This window comes from Anomaloglossus baeobatrachus, chromosome 4, assembly GCF_048569485.1.
Source record: "Anomaloglossus baeobatrachus isolate aAnoBae1 chromosome 4, aAnoBae1.hap1, whole genome shotgun sequence".
NCBI classification, from domain to species: Eukaryota; Metazoa; Chordata; class Amphibia; order Anura; family Aromobatidae; genus Anomaloglossus; species Anomaloglossus baeobatrachus.
In genome coordinates, this window is record NC_134356.1 from 450,955,057 (window position 1) to 450,974,748 (window position 19,692).

At 43.5% G+C, this 19,692-nt stretch overlaps 1 protein-coding gene across 3 annotated transcripts in view; it reads right to left on the reverse strand.

Annotated features, from left to right (window-relative positions):
* MPI (mannose phosphate isomerase) overlaps positions 1–19,692 on the reverse strand; it is a 51,345-nt gene that overhangs the window by 14,293 nt on the left and 17,360 nt on the right. For all 3 annotated transcript variants that reach the window (XM_075345600.1, XM_075345599.1, XM_075345601.1), the window contains exons 2-6: positions 15,750–15,877; positions 12,519–12,719; positions 4,960–5,101; positions 3,405–3,593; positions 2,998–3,171 (exon numbers count right to left, since the gene is read on the reverse strand). In XM_075345600.1, the coding sequence (XP_075201715.1) occupies positions 2,998–3,171; positions 3,405–3,593; positions 4,960–5,101; positions 12,519–12,713 (700 nt within the window). In that variant the 5' untranslated portion in view covers positions 12,714–12,719; positions 15,750–15,877. The remainder of the gene's footprint in view (positions 1–2,997; positions 3,172–3,404; positions 3,594–4,959; positions 5,102–12,518; positions 12,720–15,749; positions 15,878–19,692) is intronic.

Sequence of the window (19,692 nt, forward strand, 5' to 3'; positions counted from 1 at the left end):
GTCTCTCATCATCTTCTGGACCCGCTCATTAGCCTCATACATATTCACTCCTCCCCACGTCTGTGATTGATTGCAGTCAGACGCACCCCTATGCTGAGTGACAGCTGTCAGACTGCAACCAATCACAGCCACGGGTGGAGTGTCTACATGCTACAGCACCAGTAAAGTGAGTCACTATCAGCTGTGCCCATCACTCAGGTTAGCCGCTGTCACAGATGAAGTCCTCCACCTGTGACAGCAAATCACTCGAGTGACTGACATGAGCTGCATGATCAGTGGTGCCATCACTCAGGTGATTTGCGGTCACAGCTGGAGACCTCCACCTGTGACCGCAAATCAGGCCATGACTGAAGTGAGCCGCAGCTGGAGGACTCAAGTAAGGTACGGCACCGCCGATCGCGAGGCTCACTTCAGTAGCTGCCTGAAACTCACGGCAGTGAACCTGTGACGTCATTGTTGCGACACACGCCCTACTGCGGGATCCGTAGCTGTGATGTCAGGGGTTCACCCTAGTTCATTCTGATCGCTGCAGTTCTGTCTGCACTCACAGCTGGCAGCCATGCTGTATGGCTGCTCGCTGTGACAGGACAAGGATGTAGTAGTGCTGGAAGTGTCATGGGACCTAGTGTGGATTACTTTGGACCTGGAGGGGTGTTTGGGGGTTAATAAAGTGGTGAAATAGGGTGGCTTTATATTTTATTTCAAATAAAAGGATTTTTTTTACTGTTTTTGGTTATTTACTTTCACTTACAGATTAGTGATGCAGGTATCTCAGACACCTGACATCACACTAACCTAGTGCTTATTGGCAGCTATGGGCTGCTATTAACTCCTTATTACCCCGATTGCCACCGCACCAGGGCAATCGGGAAGAGCTGGATCCAGAACCCAGTTTTCTGCTGTACCTTGCCTGGTATTAGAAAAATAGGGGGAGGACACCAAGACAATTTTTTTTTTTTTTTTTTAATTAATCAAATAATTTAAAAAAAAAAAAAAAAAAAAAAAAAAAAAGTGTGGGATCCCCTCTAGTTTTCATAACCAGCCAAGGTATAGCACACAGCTGAGGGTTGCAGGCTGCAGCTGTTTCTGTGCTGGATATGAAAAAGGGGGGACCCCAAATCATTTTTTTTACCCCCCCCCAAAAAAAAACAAAAAAAAACAAAAACAAGCTAGCCAAGCTGCCTATCCCTCTATCAAGCTATTCTGTTATTTCTGTGTATTCTGTTCTTTCTTATTATCTAATCTATTTGTTTTTGTTATCAATCTATCCATCTAGCTATTCTTTCTATTTTTTTTTTCTATCCATTATTCTATCATATTTTGTTTCTCCTTTAAAAAACGCAACAACAAAAACCCACCTACATTACAAGCGTTTTTTTTTTTTTTTACCTTTCCAGGCTCTCTGACAAGATGCAGTTTTCTTTGCAGTTTTAGTTGCAGTTTGTGTGCATAAAAAACTGCAGTGTGCGCATGTAGCCTTAAAGAACCAAGAAAATGAAAGCTGCTACAGCAACAGGGGTATTAAAAAAAAACCAAAAAAAACCAAACGATAAAGTGCCAAGTGGGAATAAATGTGGGTACTCTCTGCTGCTGATGAAGATCTAAAGGAAGATTTAAGGAACAGGATTGGTAGTGATGCGGTTTGTTATCAACACGTTTCAAAGTCATCCGATGACTTCATCAGGAACAAAAACTGATGAAAATGTCAGACGACTTTGAAACGCATTGAAAATAAACCGCGTCACTACCAATCATGTTCCTTCAATCTTCTTTTAGATCTTCATCAGCTGTGGAGAGTACCGACATTTATTCCTACTTGGCACTATATTTATTTTCTAACCCTTGCACTGCAGCAGCTTTAATTTTCTGGGTTGCTTTACCCATGTAATTCCTACTTGACATATAGACAATATGACAGGAAAAAGGTCCGAAAATTTGAAGCCTCATTGCTTTATCTTCTTTAGCGGTTTGGAGGTATTCTAAATGCAGAACTATAAGGGTGTGTGCCCACGATCAGGACTCGCTGTGATCAGAACACAGTGGGTCCTGACCTGCAGGGCCGCGCGTCTCCTCCGCAGGAGAACCCAGGAGACCGCAGCTACTCATGCCCACGATCAGGGTTCAGTGCTCTGCTGTCTCTCACTTGTGTTCTTCCTATGGAGGATGCAAGCAATTCGACAACAAACAATTGACATGCGGTTTGGAAAAACGCACCACAGGTCAGTGTTTGCTGCAGAAAAAACAAGCACAATGGGCACGGGAATTCTAGGAATCCCATCCACTCTGCTTGTACTGTACACCGCAGCAGGTTAAGATGCAGCTGAAGAATGCTGCGTCCAAAAAGCTGCAAAATCTGATCGTGGGCACATACCCTAACATTTTATTTTACAATGTGTGAGCTTAATTCTGACATTATTTTTACCACCAATTAGCAATTGGACAGAATTAGACATGAATTAGGAGTCCAGATGATTGCTGCTAGTCTATAGAACCACGAGTAGCTCTTCACATTGTGTGTTCTGATTTGTGGCGAGAGGCACGGTATGCGAGTTAGAAATCTATTGAATGAGACTTGGTGAAAGGAATCATTTACACTGTTCCTTTTTGGGCAGAATTTTGGTGTAGACGTGTTCCATCCATAAACTGACAAAATGACAGGACAATTAATCTGATATACTGAACTAGTAGCTGCAGATATATTGTGCAATCTGCCTCATTTTGACAATTTTGCAGAAATGGCACCATTTTTTCTGACTCAGGTTAATGTTTCCCATACAAGCATTATATCTACAGGTAAATAAGACATAATACACTTTACTTTTGCGGGAATCCTCTAAGTTTATTATTATTATATAGAATAGTCATTGCAGTTTTCAGAAAATTACCTGAAACATTGAAACAAAATTGTACAAAAACAAAACAATAACATTTATGTGCAGCAAAATCGCTGTCTATGGCGGTTTTCCATGTAAGAAGTAGGTTATTGTAGTTACTCACCTCCCTCCAGATACGCATGGGGTTCATTGGCTCCTAGGTACATGGCCTCCCCAGGCTGAAGAGTCACCACATTGAGAAAATAGATGGCGAAGCAGCCTATATCTCCAGGGAACTGCGAGTGCAGGGTGAGGAGCAGATCCCCAATACAGAACGACACATCTTCTGCTCTTTGAACTGAAATATGAACCGTTGTGTAAGAAGGAATAATTAGTAATGATATGATAGAATGCAAAGTGATACATACAGAATGGGCCTAATGCATCCTGGCAGGAATAACTTACATAACACACCCACAGTTACATGCCACACCGCAGTAGCCTCACTGCCCGGCATAAACCATGCCATCAAAGTGGCACTTGTTACAGCATGCGGGAATCCAGCCGGCCATGTTTGCCTAGTCTCCGTACCTTGCTGCGTTACACGCTGCACCAGCAGGTTAAGTTGTTCTGCACATTCTTTCCTGCCGCTCTGCATCATGCAGGTGAAGCATCGCTGCAGCGCTTTCCGCTGCTCTGCGGCCTTACTGGGATCTTCTGCGCTGGACTCCAGCTGTCGTGCAGCGTCCTGACCAATAAGTGTGCGAAACTCTGGAATCCCTAGTAAGTAACGGAGGGAAAGCCTTTAAGCGGAGATGCAGCCATCAATGAGAAAATGCAATTTTCATGTTTTGCCCATGTGTAAAGACGTTTTATTTGGGTAGGTTTCCTAATTCCGCACGTTCTATTCCTTTTTTTTCTGGAATACCTGTGGTACAGTCCAAGGATTTATTCCAATGTTCATAGATGGATAGTGCTTAAAATGAAAGCAATTTTGAAATTTACTGCTTAATAGAATTTTCAGTCGTTCTTGAATATTAACACTTCTTTACGTGCTTGTTTCCATGGAGACCGACCACCGCTGCTAGACAGCAGAACATGCTAAAAGAGAATCTGTCATCAGGTTTTTGTCCCTAATCTGGGAGCAGCATAATGTAGAGACAGAGACCCTGATTCCAGTGATGTGTCACTTGCTGCGCTGTTTGCGTCATGTTTATAAAATCAATGTTTTCTCTGCTGCAGATCTAGCAGTTATACAGAGCTCATGAATATGCTGAACTACCTGGCAGCATGGCAAAAAGTCTGCTAATGATAAAATCACTGTTTACTCAACAGTAGATTATCCAAACTACACTAAGCAGTCCAGTAAGTGACACATCGCTGGAATCAGGATTTCTGCCCCTATATTATGCTACTCTCAAATTATGTGGCAAAAACCTGCTGACAGATTCCCTTTATGCTTACAGAAAACTTTCTATTGTACTTGTAAGCACTGTTCTGAAACTAGAGAACGCAGTTCTCCTAATCCTGGCTAGCTTCAGCGCAATGCATACAAACTAGACTGCAGCCGTGGCCGGTCTCTTGGGTAACAAGCTGTAATCAAGTGGGGAAAAAAAAGTCTTAGGCTATGTGCGCACGTTGTTTTCTGTCCCTGCAGAAATTTCTGCAGCGATTTGAACAGCACACGTGCGCTTCAAATCGCTGCAGAAAGAGTCCATAATGAAAGAAAAAAAAAAAAAAGCCGATTTCATGCACTCTGAGTGCAGCCCCTCCCATAGACAGAGCGGGCGATGCAGGCAAAGCGCACGGAAGAAGTGACATGTCATTCTTAGAACGCACGCTTCGGGCAGCAGCTGAAGCGCTGCGCTCTAATACGCCACGGGCGCACATCTCCTGCATAATCTTCATAGATTGTGCTGGGGATGCAGGATGCATGCAGTTACGCTGCGGTGCAGATCGGCTTAAGATCAGCTGCATATTTTATGAAGCATACAACTGTAAAAGTGCTCGTTTCTACAACCACTGTCTGATAATATCCATCCATAAAGATGAGATATAGATATATATATTGTATTCTATTACAATACAAGACTCCCAAAATATCTGCACAGTGTAATGGTGACCATCACCGGTGTAAAATGCGTACCCTGCAAGAACCCTACAATCTCAGATATAGGTCTGAATCCACAAAGACCCCGGAAAGGGGTGAGAGCAATGGCCATCTCTGGCTTGTGGTTGTCATCAGGATAATGCTGAGGAAATTCAGCATGCAGCTTCTTGGCCAGCGCCTAGGTATAAAGAAAATGAGAGGGGAAAAAGAGAAGACTGAGGGGTTAGAACAACAAATGATAAAGCAGAAAGAAGAAAGTAATATGGACAAAAACAAACAGGAGAATGGAAAACATTCATGTTAGAAAGACAAGAAAAATACAAATTAGATCCATTAAAGAGGGCTGTCAAGTAAAGTTATCAATAACTGCTAGATTTGTGAGGGGCTGACTGCTGGGACCCCCACTGATCAGCTGAACGAGGAACCTGTTATTCCATATTACATTGGAGCAGCAGTGCACATGCCGGACGGACGCTCCATTCATTCTCTATGGGGCTGTCAATGGCAGCTCTTGGTTTACTCCAGAATTCTCAGAGAATGAAGAGCGTGTTGGACAAACATTCTGAAGAGGATAAAAGAGCCTCAGTCTGCTAAATGTTCCCAGCAGTAGGACTGCCACCTATTAGTAAGAGAACACCTATCCTACGGACATGTAACTTCTCTTTACAGGAGACCCCCTTTAAAGGGAACCTGTCAGATGCAATATGCACCCAGAACCACGAGCAGCTCTGGGTGTATATTTCTAATCCCTGCTTAACCGTCCCTGTATACACTAGCATAGATAAAGAGAGCTTTAGAAAAAGTATTTCTAAAGATCTTATATCTTATGCTAATGAGCGAGGGGACTAGTCCCAAGGGCGTTTCTCACCTTAGCTAGTTGGCCCACATAGAATGGTAGCACGCCCCTGTGGTTCCCTTTAAAATTATGAAACTTTATTAAATGTCAAACACAACAAACAAGGTTAAAAACATTTAAAATGACACAAATAAGCCCCCTAAACCCCCAATGTAGGACATAATTGCCATAAGTAATAACCACAATTGACAGTGCAGTTATACAGTATAGACCCCTACAGCAATGAATAGCAAAATACAGCAGCAGAAAACATATATATATATATATATATATATACATACACACACACACACACACACACACACACACACACACACACACACACACACACACACACACGTGTCTCACAAGGGAGATGATAGTGGCCTCAAAAACCACAATATAATAATGGAACATCACAATAGTTATGTATGTAATAGTGATGTAAATCACCCTCAATAGGAAACCCAATCCACTACAAAGTAGTATGAAGAAACTATTGTGTGGTAGAGACAGGTCGGAGTCAGCCCAGGGTCAGGAAATACTATACCCGAGGTTAGAACTCCCAAATTAGGGCATGCAGACATTGATGTTACCCTTAGCAAGGGCAGAAGGCTGTAAGGAGGTCAATGACAGGCTGGGGATGGAGGCTATGTAACCCAACGCGAGTCGCCGCCCTGACAAAGCCACCTGAACGCAGAGACACGCGGGCATTTGGATTTGGAAGCGTAAGTTTTGCTGGATTTCTTTTGGGGGAGCCATAGCACCATTTCAGAGCCTTTGTGCTACCAGTAAAGAGACAACCCCCTATATTTCCATTGTTAGATGACAGACCCGAGTGGTGATTTGTTTTTGTTTACCAAGTTGAAGAGGTTATTCTGAACATTTCAACATTTTGGATCACATTTATCCTGTGCTCTATGCTGAGTACTTACATCACGGTTTTCATCGAAATCTCTGAATGAAAGAATTCCGATAACACCTCCAATAGATCCAGTCACTAGAATGAGGCAGCAGAGTTACTCTGGACTCCATCTAGCCTTTGTTCAGCAGTATCCTCATCACAAGTGCACAAAACCGTGGCCGACCACGCTTTTATACACCATTGAAAAGATGGAAACTGCCGGATCATAAGCAGACAGTCCAAAATGACTCCCTTGGCCTCATTATATGGAATGTTCTGTCAGTGGTGTTCATCTGAATCACACATTTCAGAGATTTACATGTATACCCTGCTGCTCGGTGTAGAGCACAGGATAAATGTGAGCTGAGCCTTACTGATGTTTGGGAGGAAGAATTAATTAATCAACAGAAAGTCAAGAATCGCACCATTCACCGTGTGGTATAAGTTATTAGACACCTTTATTTTTCCGGTCGTTGCCATTACAGTGATACCAGATTTACATTGTTTTGTTTTTTTTTATGGTTGGCAACTATCACAAACATTAAAAAAAATTTTTTTTTGTTGGAAAAAAAATAAAGTTTTTGCATCATCATATTTTGAGAGCTATAATTTTTCTTTATTTCTTTTAACAGTCATGTGAAAGCTTGTTTTGTTTGCAGGACGAGTTGACGTTTTTATCTGTACCATTTTTTGGTCACATATTTTTGGATCGTGTTTTATTCCGATTTTTGGGAGCCAGAATGACACAGCAATTCAGGATTTGTTTCTTTTTAAACACGCTGTTCACTGTTTGGTACAAGTAATGACAGGTTTAGACCTAGAACACGATGCGTAAAAAAAAAAAAAAAAAAAAAAAAAAAAAAAATCACATTCCACTTGGCCCAATGCTACTCTACGGGACTGATCCGACTGGCGATTTTTTTTTTTCTCAGCCCTAATCGGACCGAGAAAACAATCATAGCATGTTGCGCGTGTCAGCGAGAGATGTGTCACTCGCACCTATACAAGTCTATGGGTGTGAGTGAGCCATCGGACTGTACTCGGATGACATCTCCTCTGAAGCTGTGATCTGATCAAAAGATCGGATCACAGTATAATGACGCTCTGCTTACATTCGCAGCAGAGCGGGAGTCGGGGGTTATTAGAATATCGCATCAGATGTTCTCGCATCAGATGCTATACGCTAGTGTGGCCCTAGCTTTAATCTTTAAGTCAGTAAGATTATAGTTTTGGCACTTTTACACAAAAACAATTTTAGAGAGAAAAAATTAAAATGTTTTCGCATTGCTATATTCTTCAAGCTATAGCATATTAATTTAATGCCGACAGTCGTATGGCGGCTTGCTTTGTATGGGACAAGATGACGTTTTCCGCTATACAATTTTATTTACGTTCAGGAATTTGATCAACCTTTTTTTTATTTTTTCGGCAAGATGATGAAAAAGCATGTTTTTTTGCCACATTATTTATTATTACAGCGTTCACAAAAGTCGTTAAGTTATGTTATAGTTTTATAGATCAGATCGGTCAAGCCATGGCAATATCAAATATGTACATTTTTGCTTTTACATAAATAAATGTATTGGTAGAATTTTATTTTTCACTTTTTTGTTATTTATTTTGGGATTTTTTTTTTTTATTTAGTTTCCCTATGGGACTTTAACTTTATTAGTCTGATGCCTGGTGTAATGTACTGTCGGGCACAAGCATGGCAATACATTATACCTGTCAGTACTGCACTTTCTGCTAGCTTGGTCTGACATGCCACCGAACTTGGAAGAGCCGCAGGACATCATTTGGCTTCCATCTGCCATGTCAACCCTCAATATCCCAGTAATCAGGTTACGAGGGTGCCGGAGGGGTGAGAGAAGGAGCGCACTCCCTCTCACACACTACTATATGCCGCGAGCGCTATGGATCACGGCATATAGAAGATAGCAAAGGGTTAACATCATTGAGATCTGACTAAATGAGCCATTCAGGTCCAGATGATGTCTCCGATCAGAACTACCGCTCTGCACATGAATTCTGGCGCCTGCGGGGCTCTGGGGGTCCTTATCCCCTCCTGACCATTGAAAAACTTTGCTGCTGCACAAAGTCCAGCAGAAGCTGACATTTATTTACATTGGGCAGTCAAGAACAGGTTAACCTTATAGAGGCCAGTTTAATATATATTATATACTAGCTGTAGTACACGGGCATTGCCCGGGATAGTAACTGTCGCTCTGTCTCTTTCCTTGTCTGTCTGTGTGTCTCTGTCTGTATTTGTATCAGTCTGTCTCCATCTCTGTGTCTGTCTATGTGTGTGTTGTTCTGGCTGTCCCTTTCCAGGGCTGCCCCTTTCCAGGGCTACCACTTTCTGTCTCCCCACCGACATCTTATTACCTCACACATAAGCTTCTTATACTAACAGTTTATTTTGTTCCTATATCAACCACTGACAGTTGCTATTAATAGCCTGTAGCTCCCACCTCCATTCAGTTTAATGGATGCAGGATTTTTGGAGTGTAACTAAAGCGCGGGGTTAAATTTTCCCGCCCAAACATAGTCTTTGAGGGGCAAATACCCCGAAACAGCTGTCTGTGGATGGATACCATGTTTGGCATAGGCGGTTTCCTTGACTGGAGACTGCCCTTCCCGTGTTCGTTCCTTCCCGGTGAAAGACCTGGCTAGATTCCTGCCAGTGTTGAGAAACATGTGATGGTGTCTCCGCAGCATTCTTGTTTTGCAAACATGGTCTATGACGTTCCCTAAGTCACATGGAGTGTGTGCAAAATTTTGTGATTGTAAATGCAACGGTGCGGATTCCTTTAGCGGACACACACACACACACGGACACACACATATATTAGATGAAAAATAAATATATGGTATATCATATTATGCAAAAGTAGAATTTATTTTTTTTTTATTTTAAACATAAACCCTTATTGAAATCAAAGATCACTTTCATATTACACGATTCTTTTAAAGAAAGTCTCCTTTTTCCATGGATTTTTGTGTTTGTTTACAGCTTGGCCCCATTTACTTGATGATCACTGTTCCTTTTGCAGAGGTGGTCTCGGATTTAGAACAAAAAAAAAAGCTAAGAGAAGAAATTCAATAACTGAAAAAACGTAAAGTATTAATGATTTGTTTAAATATTTTTTAATTGAGCAAAATTAAAAGTTTGATTTTGTTTGGCTCTTAAACACTAGGGCGAGCAGCTGCTGAAATCCTACTGTAGAACTAGCTCACATTACAACTGCAGTAAAAGTGGGCAGAATCTGCTCTCCTGTGTGTGATGTCACACCTTCCTCTCCCAATCTGGGTGTTTCGAACAGGATAAGGCAAGATGAAGTTTAGGATCACAGTGCGGAGCCATTTTGTTGGTGACCGCAAAAGGTATTCCTAATGTCTAAAGTATCACCGAGGACCACTGGCATAGTGCGCCACGGCGCTCCGCAGTATACTGCACTCATCAGTATACTGTGCTCCAATGAGCTGCTAGGAGCGGAGGTCCGAAGGTGAGCACATGAGAACGGTGGGAGCGGCGGGGAGATGAGAGGGTAGACAGGGGGAAAGTGAAGCACACAGCAAACGCTGTGAGCTCCATAAAGATGGCGGTGATCTCCTCCCTCTGCTGTTATTGGGACAGCCCATGCAGCATGTCCAGATCACAGTAGAAGAGGTCACTGTGTAAAGTATAGGGTCGGAGCCCGACAACTGTCACTTATGCACAGGGGCTGTTGTATTTGAGGTAACTGTCGGTACACACAGCAAATCCAAGATGGCAGCCCCAGTGTTTAAGGAAAACTAGAATTAAAAAAAAAAACTAAAACAGTGAATTTAATTTTGTATTAAAATACTTTATTTCATAATCACTACTATTAATACAAAAATAAAAAAACGCGACACCTTTCCTTTAATGACCACTGGTCCTACTTTGCAATTCATGCCAGTCATTCAGATGACTGCTGCAGATAATCATTTGCCTCTGCAGTCATGTTCTATACATGCAAGTGTGATCACTGAGGCCAGATATGTGAATGATTGACATGATGACATTGTTGCAGGACCAATGGGGACCACTAATGAGGTCACTTAAGCGGTTGGGGATTAAATAGATGAGCAATTCATATTTTAAACACATTTCCTGCCTTCAGGCTACCCCAACACATTGCCATATTGATAATTACTAGTGATGAACGAGCACTACCATGATCGAGTGCTCGGTACTAGTAACAAACAGCTGATGCTCGGATGGGTGCGACTAAAGTACAATGGAAGTCAATGTGGAAGTCGAGCATTTTTTGTAACATTTCTCAGAAAAATGCTCGAGTTCTCCATTGACTTCCATTATACACGGGTGCTTGAGTTGCGCCCATACAAGCGTCCAACTGTTCATTACGAGTATAGAGCACCCGAGAACGATTGTGCTTTCTCATCACTAATAATTACAACTGCATTTTGTTAGCTACGAGGGGCTGCTGATAAGTCTTTGGCTTTGTGATTTTTTTTTTGTTTCTTTGGTAACGAATGTTACATCACATGAAAGCCTTACACTGTATATGTCTGATACTGTATAGGTTTTCAAAATTTTGTGTGTTGCTTATACCAAGTGTTGTACGCACGAAAACAAAATGGCAGAGTCTAATGCGAAATTCACAGCAACTGAGAGCAGAGGAGTGATAAAATTCTTGTTTCTGCAAGGAAAGTCCGCAAAGTATATTCATGGTGATATGTCACAGACATTGGGGGATCAATGCCCTTCATATTCCACCGTTAAGAACTGGGTTGCCAAATTTAAAACGGCCACTTCAGCCCCAATGATGAGGAACGTCCTGGACAACCGAGAGTTGTTGTTGTTGTTCCGGAAATCGTCGATGTTGTGCACAACCTCATACTGGAGAAACAACGACTTTCAGCTAAAGCAATAGCAGACATCATGGGGATTTCCCATGAACGTGTTTGTGTCATTATCCATGAACATTTGGACATGAGGAAGCTATCTGCAAAGTTTGCCCCCAAATGTTTGACAACAGATCAAAGAAGCGTGCGGATGAAAACTGTCCAGTCCATTTGTCAGCGTTTCCAGACTGATAAGAACTTCTTGGATTGACTGGTCACTATGCATGAGACCTGGATTTATTTGTATGACCCTGAAAACAAAGAGCAGTCAAAAGAGTGGAGGCACCGTGGTTCTCCTCATCCAAAGAAGTTCAGGGTGCAAAAATCAGCCACTAAGGTGATGGCGTCTGTGTTCTGGTAGAAGGAGGGCATGCTGCTAGTAGACTACCTTTACCTTCAAAAGGGTTCCTGCATCAACTCAAGGTATGACATTGAACTTTTGGACCAATTGAACACAACTCTGAAGGACCAAAGGCTCGGCAAGCTGTCCAAAGGAATCTTGTTCCTGCAAGACAATGCCTCCGCTCAATGTACAAGCGACCACGGCAAAACTGGCAGAGCTGAGAGAGTTGACCACCCACCTTATTCACTAGATCTAGCTCCCTCTGACTATCATCCATTTCCAAACCTGAAGAAACACCTCAAGGATACCAAATTTCACACCATTTCGGATGCTATCCCTGCTACAGGTGCCTGGTTTGAGGCACAACCAAAATCCTTCTTTTTTGCTAGGCTTACAGAACTTGAATGTAAGAAGTGTGATGACATCAGTGGAGAGTTTGTGGAATAAATGTAAAGTTTCATCATCCTACCTCGTTTCTTTCTGGGTAAAGCCAAAGACTTATCAGCAGCCCCTCGTATTGCAGAAAAGTCAATAACTCCCAGTATATAGGAAAACATTATTTTGAGTATTATATATATAAAAGACAAGAGCCACTCTTTGTAGGCTTAATCATTTCTTCTTACCTTATCTGGATGAGCCTGGATGGACAGTGCCAGCCTCACAGATAGAACTTTAAACAGAAAAGGCAGCTGATCCTGGAAAGCTTCTCTGACCTTCGACCCCAGACAATCTGGATGGGATGCAATCCACTGTCCCAAGGTCTTCTGGTTAACACGGTTGTCTGTGATCAGTGCATCGCCTTTGGGGTGAGTTCCCATCCACAACTATGAAGAAAAATATTAAGATCAGGGACTGATAACGGTCAATACAAAATAGAGATTTACTAAAATTAGTGCAAGGTACTGTAATGTGGGATGAGGAGAGAGGGATAGTCTCCACTATAAGTAGGGGTCAGGAATTAATATTTTTGTCACATTGATTTGTCTTTCATTGATAGGTGTCTTCTTACGAGTCACCTGGGGCTTGTAAGGATCAGTGACTGACTCAAAGTCTCATTTTAGGAAGACATGGATTTGACTTTTGTGCAGTGTTTATATTGCTCGTTTTACACATTTTTAGAATATATCATAGAATTTTAACTCATCTGATTCCTTATTTCTTTTGGAGGTAAAGCAGTCCCAGGAGCACCCAGCGAGGCTGCACGTGGAGAGCAGTTGCTGATGGAGAATTCGGTGACTGTCCCATTCATCTGATTAGGACTTGCAGAAATTAATGCACATATAATAACACTATTCAATTGTATAGAATTCATTCTTTTCGGAAACTTTTTTATATAGCAGTACATAAGGTAACACTTTGGCAGTTTTTCAGCACATTGCAGCATTCAGGTTTCAGAACTAGGAAGCCAAACTTTAAAAGAATGTCTCATCAGAAAGTGAATTCAGAATTCATATCTCTCCATCACTTCATTGGGGGACACAGGATACCAAGGGTGGCTGACGCTAGGAGGCGACACTATGCAAAAAAAAGTTAGCTCCTCCTCAGCAGTATACACCCACCGACCGGAGGCGATCTGATCAGTTTAAGCTTAGTGTCTGTAGGAGGCAGACATAGGTCTGCTCTCAGCCCCATTTCTACCTCATGTTTGTTATTAATGTTTCCCTTTTTCAGATACAGCTCATCGGGCGACAGGGTGTAAATGCTCACCCTGCTCTCCCACCTGGAGACCAGTTGCACAGTGAGGGGTCTGTCCGCCAGTAATGTTGTCCTCCGTGTCTGTCTGGCCGGACCTTACTCTCTCCCCACAACACTTCAAGAGCATTTGGGGCATCCACACAGAGGGACAGGCAGGCATTGGGGGACACAGCACCCGCCCATTTCTAAATGTTCTCTGTTGGGCCAGTCTGTATTTTATTTCAGGTTACTTCTACTGCTTTCACACTAAATAATCAGCACAGCTCCGATCAGTGGGTCTATACTACTGAAGGAGGAGCTACCTTTTTTTTGTCCTAGAATAGTGGCAGCAGCATACACCCATGGTTTCTTATGTTCCCAATGAAGGCTCCAAGAAATATTTTACGGTGAGTACCCAAAATCCCCTTTTCCTATTCTTTACAAAAGACTTTTCAAAAGTCTCATTATCATCACAGACAGGATTACAATGGTTGGTAAAACCTCTACACACAGCTGATTACACGGGATCCACCACTTACATGTGTTGTCGCTCCCGACCCTGCACCCTTTCCTTCACACACCCTCATTACATGATTCAATACAAAAATTAGGGTCTGCTGCTAAAACAAAGTTGAAAAGATGCAGATTTCTTAGAGTGGAAGTTTATTTCTAGTGATGGGCGAATAGTAACTATTCGTGTTCGGATTATTCGTAACGAATCCCAAAGTACTATTCCGGTATTCGTCACGAATAACAACCTAATGCAAGTCAGTGGGGAACCTGTGCATTTTCTTGTGACAAATACTAGAATAGTACCCGGTATTTGGTAACCATCTGAACAGAAATAGTTACTATTCGCCCATCACTATTTATTTCCTAAGCTGTTCTAAACTGTAGGGCAGATCTGAGTGCTCAAATTGATGGACAAGAATTATTTATTTATTTATTTTTTTTTTAAAGACATGGATTTCGGGAAAGAATGGCATGTATGAATCTAGAATGGCAATGTGAAGATTACAAGATTTCTCATTTTATTTTAAAGTAGCTCGAGATTTCAAAGATAAAAACATTACCAAAGAAAAAAACGAAAGAACATAAAACATTTAACATAAAAATGGAAATAAACAGTGTGTTATTTTTGAGGACAGTTTTTGGACAAGACTTCAGTTTAATATTAATAATATCCATTTAAAAGGGAACCTGTCATCAGAAATTGAGCTTTAAACCTAAATGTTTCCCCCTCTGCAGCTCCTGGGCTGCATTCTAGCAGGTTCCTGTACTTTTTGTGGCCCCTTTTCAACCAAATTAAACACTTTATAAAGTTGTACCTTTTTGTCTGCAATTCTTGTAAATTCTCCATGGGGGCGGGCTGTCTGGTGTCCGTTACTGTCCCTCCTTCTGGTTTACGCCGTCCCCCATTGCTTCATTTCATAGATCAGGACGCCGCCCACTGCGCCCGAGGTCCCGTGCACGCGAGGACTGCTGGTGACGTGGTCGCAGGCACGATATTATGGGCGGCGCTGTGAATGCATCACAAGTGCCCGCCCATAATACCGTGGCCGCGCTCTTCCCTTTGCCTCCTGCGTTCTGCGCAAGCGCTGGCCAAATGATCCGACGTCACCTTTCCCATCTTGCCCTGCAGCAGGAAATAGATGGGAGGAGCGGATCAGGCCACCACAGGTTACGAGGAGACGCTTGCGCAGAACGCAGGAGGCAAAGGGGAAAGTGCGGTCACGAGGTTATGGGCGGCACTTGCTGATGACACTCACAGCACCGCCCATAACCTTGTGCCCGCGCAAAGCGTCACCAGCGGTCACACGTGCACACAGTGCACGGCACCGCTGCAGTCGCACAGCGCATGCGCGGGACCATGGGCGCCCAGGGGCGGCGTCCTGAGGTTTGAAATTCAGCGTTCGGGGGCGGCGTAAATCGGCAGGAGGACAACAACCGACACCTGGCAGCCCGCCCCCATGGATAATTTTTAAAATTTATATACGAAAAAGGTACAAGTTTATAAAGTATTTATTTTGGTATAAAAGGGGCCACAAAAACTTTAGGAAGCTTCCTAGAATGCCGCCCAGGACCTGCAGAGGGGGAAACTTAGGTTTACAGGTACATTTCTGATGACAGGTTCCCTTTAATGAATTGCTGTCAATATTCTTAAATCATTTCTTTCTTACCTCTGCATATGGTTTATTTGGCTCGATTTTCCGCCCGGAGTCACCACTAGCCCATAGCTGGGCGACTTCGCTGTCTCCTCCAAGTTTGCCCCATGCATAGTCTTGCACCGTACAGGACAGAAGAAACACTGCATATGATAAAAAAAAGCCACTCAGAATAAAGCCAATTTATACAATTTAGAGAAACCAAATCACTTGTTTTTCTTAAAATGAATAATGAATCTGTCACCAGATTTTTGCTACCCCATCTGTGATTAGAATTATGTAGATACACAGACCCGGATTCCAGACATGTCACTTACTGGGCTGCTTGCTGCAGTTTTGATTAAATCTGTTTTCTCCGCTTCGGGCCTCTTTTACACATCCGTAACAATCACGAACGTTTTTCACAAACGTGTAAAGGTGCGTATTTACCTCCGTGAGCCGTGCTTATGGCAGAAGTATGTTCTCCGTGATAATACGCGGAGAACGGGAACTTTCTGCTCACCTGTCCCTGGCTTCGCTGTCCGTGGTGCTGATCTTCGGTCTCCGGTCCTGCCGACTCAGACTCCCCGCTGCTGCTGCTTCCGGCCCGCAGTGAAGTGAATATGCAATGAGCGGCGGTCGGAAGCAAGTGACAGCAGCGGCAGAGACAGCAGGGCTGGAGAAGCTGATTACAGTTTTTTTCTCAGACACGTGTGTTTTCTCCGGTGCGTGTCACACGGAACACGTCGGTGTGGTCCGTTTGTGTTCCGTGTGACACCCGTGATGCCGGAGAAAAACTGACATGTCTACGTGTGGAGCACACGGGCACACGTATGCTACACACGGTCCATGGCTGAACACGCACGTGAGCGCAGACCCATTGATTTTAATGGGTCTACGTGTGCCCATGTCTCCGGTACGTGAGGAAATGGAGAAAACACGTACCGGAGACACGGACGTGTGAAAGAGGAAATCTAGGAAGTCTCTGAATGCTGAGCTCTTTATAACCCCACCAAAACCGCTGACTGACCACTTTCTGTTTACATTGTGAAGAGGCAAGTAAGCTTCTAATATGGAGGACTACTTGGCAGCAAGTTTCTTGTCCTCGAGTAATAATCTACTGCCAATAAAACAGTAATTTTTATCAAAACTTCAGCAGCCCAGTGAGCGACATCGCTGGAATCAGGATATCTGCCCCTACATTATGCTGCTCTCAGATTAGGTGGCAAAAACCTGGTGACAGATTCCCTTTAAAACCCCTTAAATATTAGTGCATTTGAGAGATCAAAGCTGCTGACATCACAACACAGGTAACGGACAGCAGTGGAAACAAGTCTAAATTTTTAAGCCCCTCATGCTGAAACCACAATTATAATGGAGGTGGTCCCATCAGCTGCAGTGTCCTTGCACAGGATGTCCCCCCACTCCACTTTGAGTGAAGGATGTGGTCTCCTTTCTCCTTATTGGATCTTACACCTGTCACTCAGAGCAGGGGGGAGGTGTTAGCATGCATCTAGTGAGAAAGCGCAGGACACTGCAGATGAAGGGACCACCCAATGCACACTTGTGTCAGCACGGAGGGGGGGGGGATAAAAATTGAGATTACTCAGCCATGCAATCTGCAGGTCCCTGCGCAAGATAGGTATCAAACCGCTCATCACTAAATAGCCCTGTCAGCAGGTTTGAGGTCATAACTATTGACAGAACACCTGTAACATGTCCCCAAAGTGAGTATATCCTGCCTGTTAAATGGATATTCAAGGCAGCACAGTGACTCAATGGTTAGCACTGTATGGTGGCTCAGTGGTTAGCACTGCAGTCTTGCAATGTTGGGGTCCTGGGTTCAAATCCCACCAAGACAACATCTGCAAGGAGTGTATGTTCGCCCTGTGTTTGTGTGGGTTTCCTCCGACATCCCAAAGACAAACTGATAGGGAATTTAGATTGTGAGCCCCAATGGGGACAGCGATGATGATGTCTGAAAAGCGCTGTGGAAATAGTAGCTTTACAGATGTGATCATCACTGCCCCCGATTGGTCTCAAAATCTATGTTCTTCCTGCGCATTTATTGTACTCATATATGTGTTAAATAAAATAAAAAAATATTTAATGCAACTGAGGTTGAAACACGTCACCAGATAAATAATGAATTTACATAGAATTCTCGCTGCCAAGTCTTTTCCCTGCACAGTGATTAGAGGAGATGAGCGAACCGGCCGTGGTTCAGCTCAAGTTCGGTTCGCCGAACGGAGGTCCCGTTCGAGTTCGGTTCGTCAAACGTTCGACGAACCGAACTCGAACTGCATAGGAAACAATGGCAGGCAATCACAAACACATAAAAACACCTAGAAAACACCTTCAAAAGGTGTCCAAAAGGTGACAAACAACTCACAACACAAACACATGGGAAAGTGACAAGGACATATACTCATGCGAAAACAAAAGAGCTGGACAAGGAAAAAGAGGAGGAGACACAGATATAGGCATGGCATGCCCTTCTAAAATCATGTAAAACACCGCAAGGTGACTCCAAGCGGAGTCTCCCTTTTTTCCAAAAATTGTGCCCCACACACACCCACCCCTTCAGTGGCAGCAGTTGTGCCCCAGTTGTACACTTCACAGCTAGATTTGCATCAAGCACATTCAAAAATACGCCATACCTAACCGTCCCCAGGATGACACCGGGGTAGGTAGATAAAGTCTTTGCTGAACCATGACTTGTGCATCTTGGCTCCTTTTAAAAAACACAGCAAGCAAGGGTGACTCCAAGCGGAGTCTCCCTTTTTTCCAAAAATTGGGCCACACACACACCCACCCCTTCAGTGGCAGCACTTGTGCCCTAGTTGCAAACAGGATGTTTTGATTTGCATCAAGCACATTCCAAATCCACAAGCATTTACTCTCCCCAGGATGACACAGGGGTAGTAAATTCCTTGTGGATCCATGACTTGTTCATTTTGATGAACGTCAGTCTGAACACATTGTCACTGGACAGACGCGTGCGCTTATCTGTCAGCACACACCCAGCAGCACTGAAGACACGTTCAGAGACAACGCTGGCAGCTGGACACGACAAAATCTCCAAGGCGTAACTGGAGAGCTCTGGCCATTTTTCATGATTTGAAGCCCAAAATGAGCAAGGCTCCATTTGCAAAGTAATGGCATCGATATTCATTTGGAAATACTCCTGTATCATCCTCTCCAGCCATTGACTATGTGTCAGACTTGTTGTCTCTGGTGGCCTTGCAAAGGAGGGTCTAAAAAAAATTATGAAAAGATTCCATAAAATTGCTGTTACCAGCACCAGATACGGTGCTACTGGTACGGGTAGACTGTTGAAGATGACGAGACCGTCCCATGTTTGTCAAGTTACAACTGGGAGATTCACTCCCTGCACCTGCACGGTTGTTTGGTGGAAAAGCCGAGCTAAGATCGAGTAACAGCTTCTGCTGATACTCCTGCATACGTGCGTCCCTTTCTATGGCTGGAATTATGTCACAAAATTTGGACTTGTACCGGGGATCTAATAGTGTGGCAAGCCAGTAGTCATCATCACTTCTAATTTTGACAATACGAGGGTCATGTTGGAGGTAGTGCAGCAAGAAGGCGCTCATGTGTCTTGCGCAGCCATGCGGACCAAGTCCACGCTGTGTTTGTGGCATAGAGGTGCTACCCGTTCTTTCTTCCTCTGACATCTCCCCCCAACATCTTTCAACTGAAATTTGACCAAGGTCTCCCTCATCTGCTGAGTCTTCCATGTCCATGGACAGTTCGTCCTCCATTTCTTCATGTTCTCCTGCACCTTCCTCAACATTTCGCCTGCTACCATGCGCCCTTGTTGATCCCTGTCCCCCATGGTCCCATGCCTGCCGCGTTGGTGATGATGAACGTCTGGACCTTGGTGATGTTGTTGTGTCTTGCGCATATGAATCCTCCTGTAGTTCCTCCCCTTCCTGTTGTCCCACCCCCTGACTCCGAA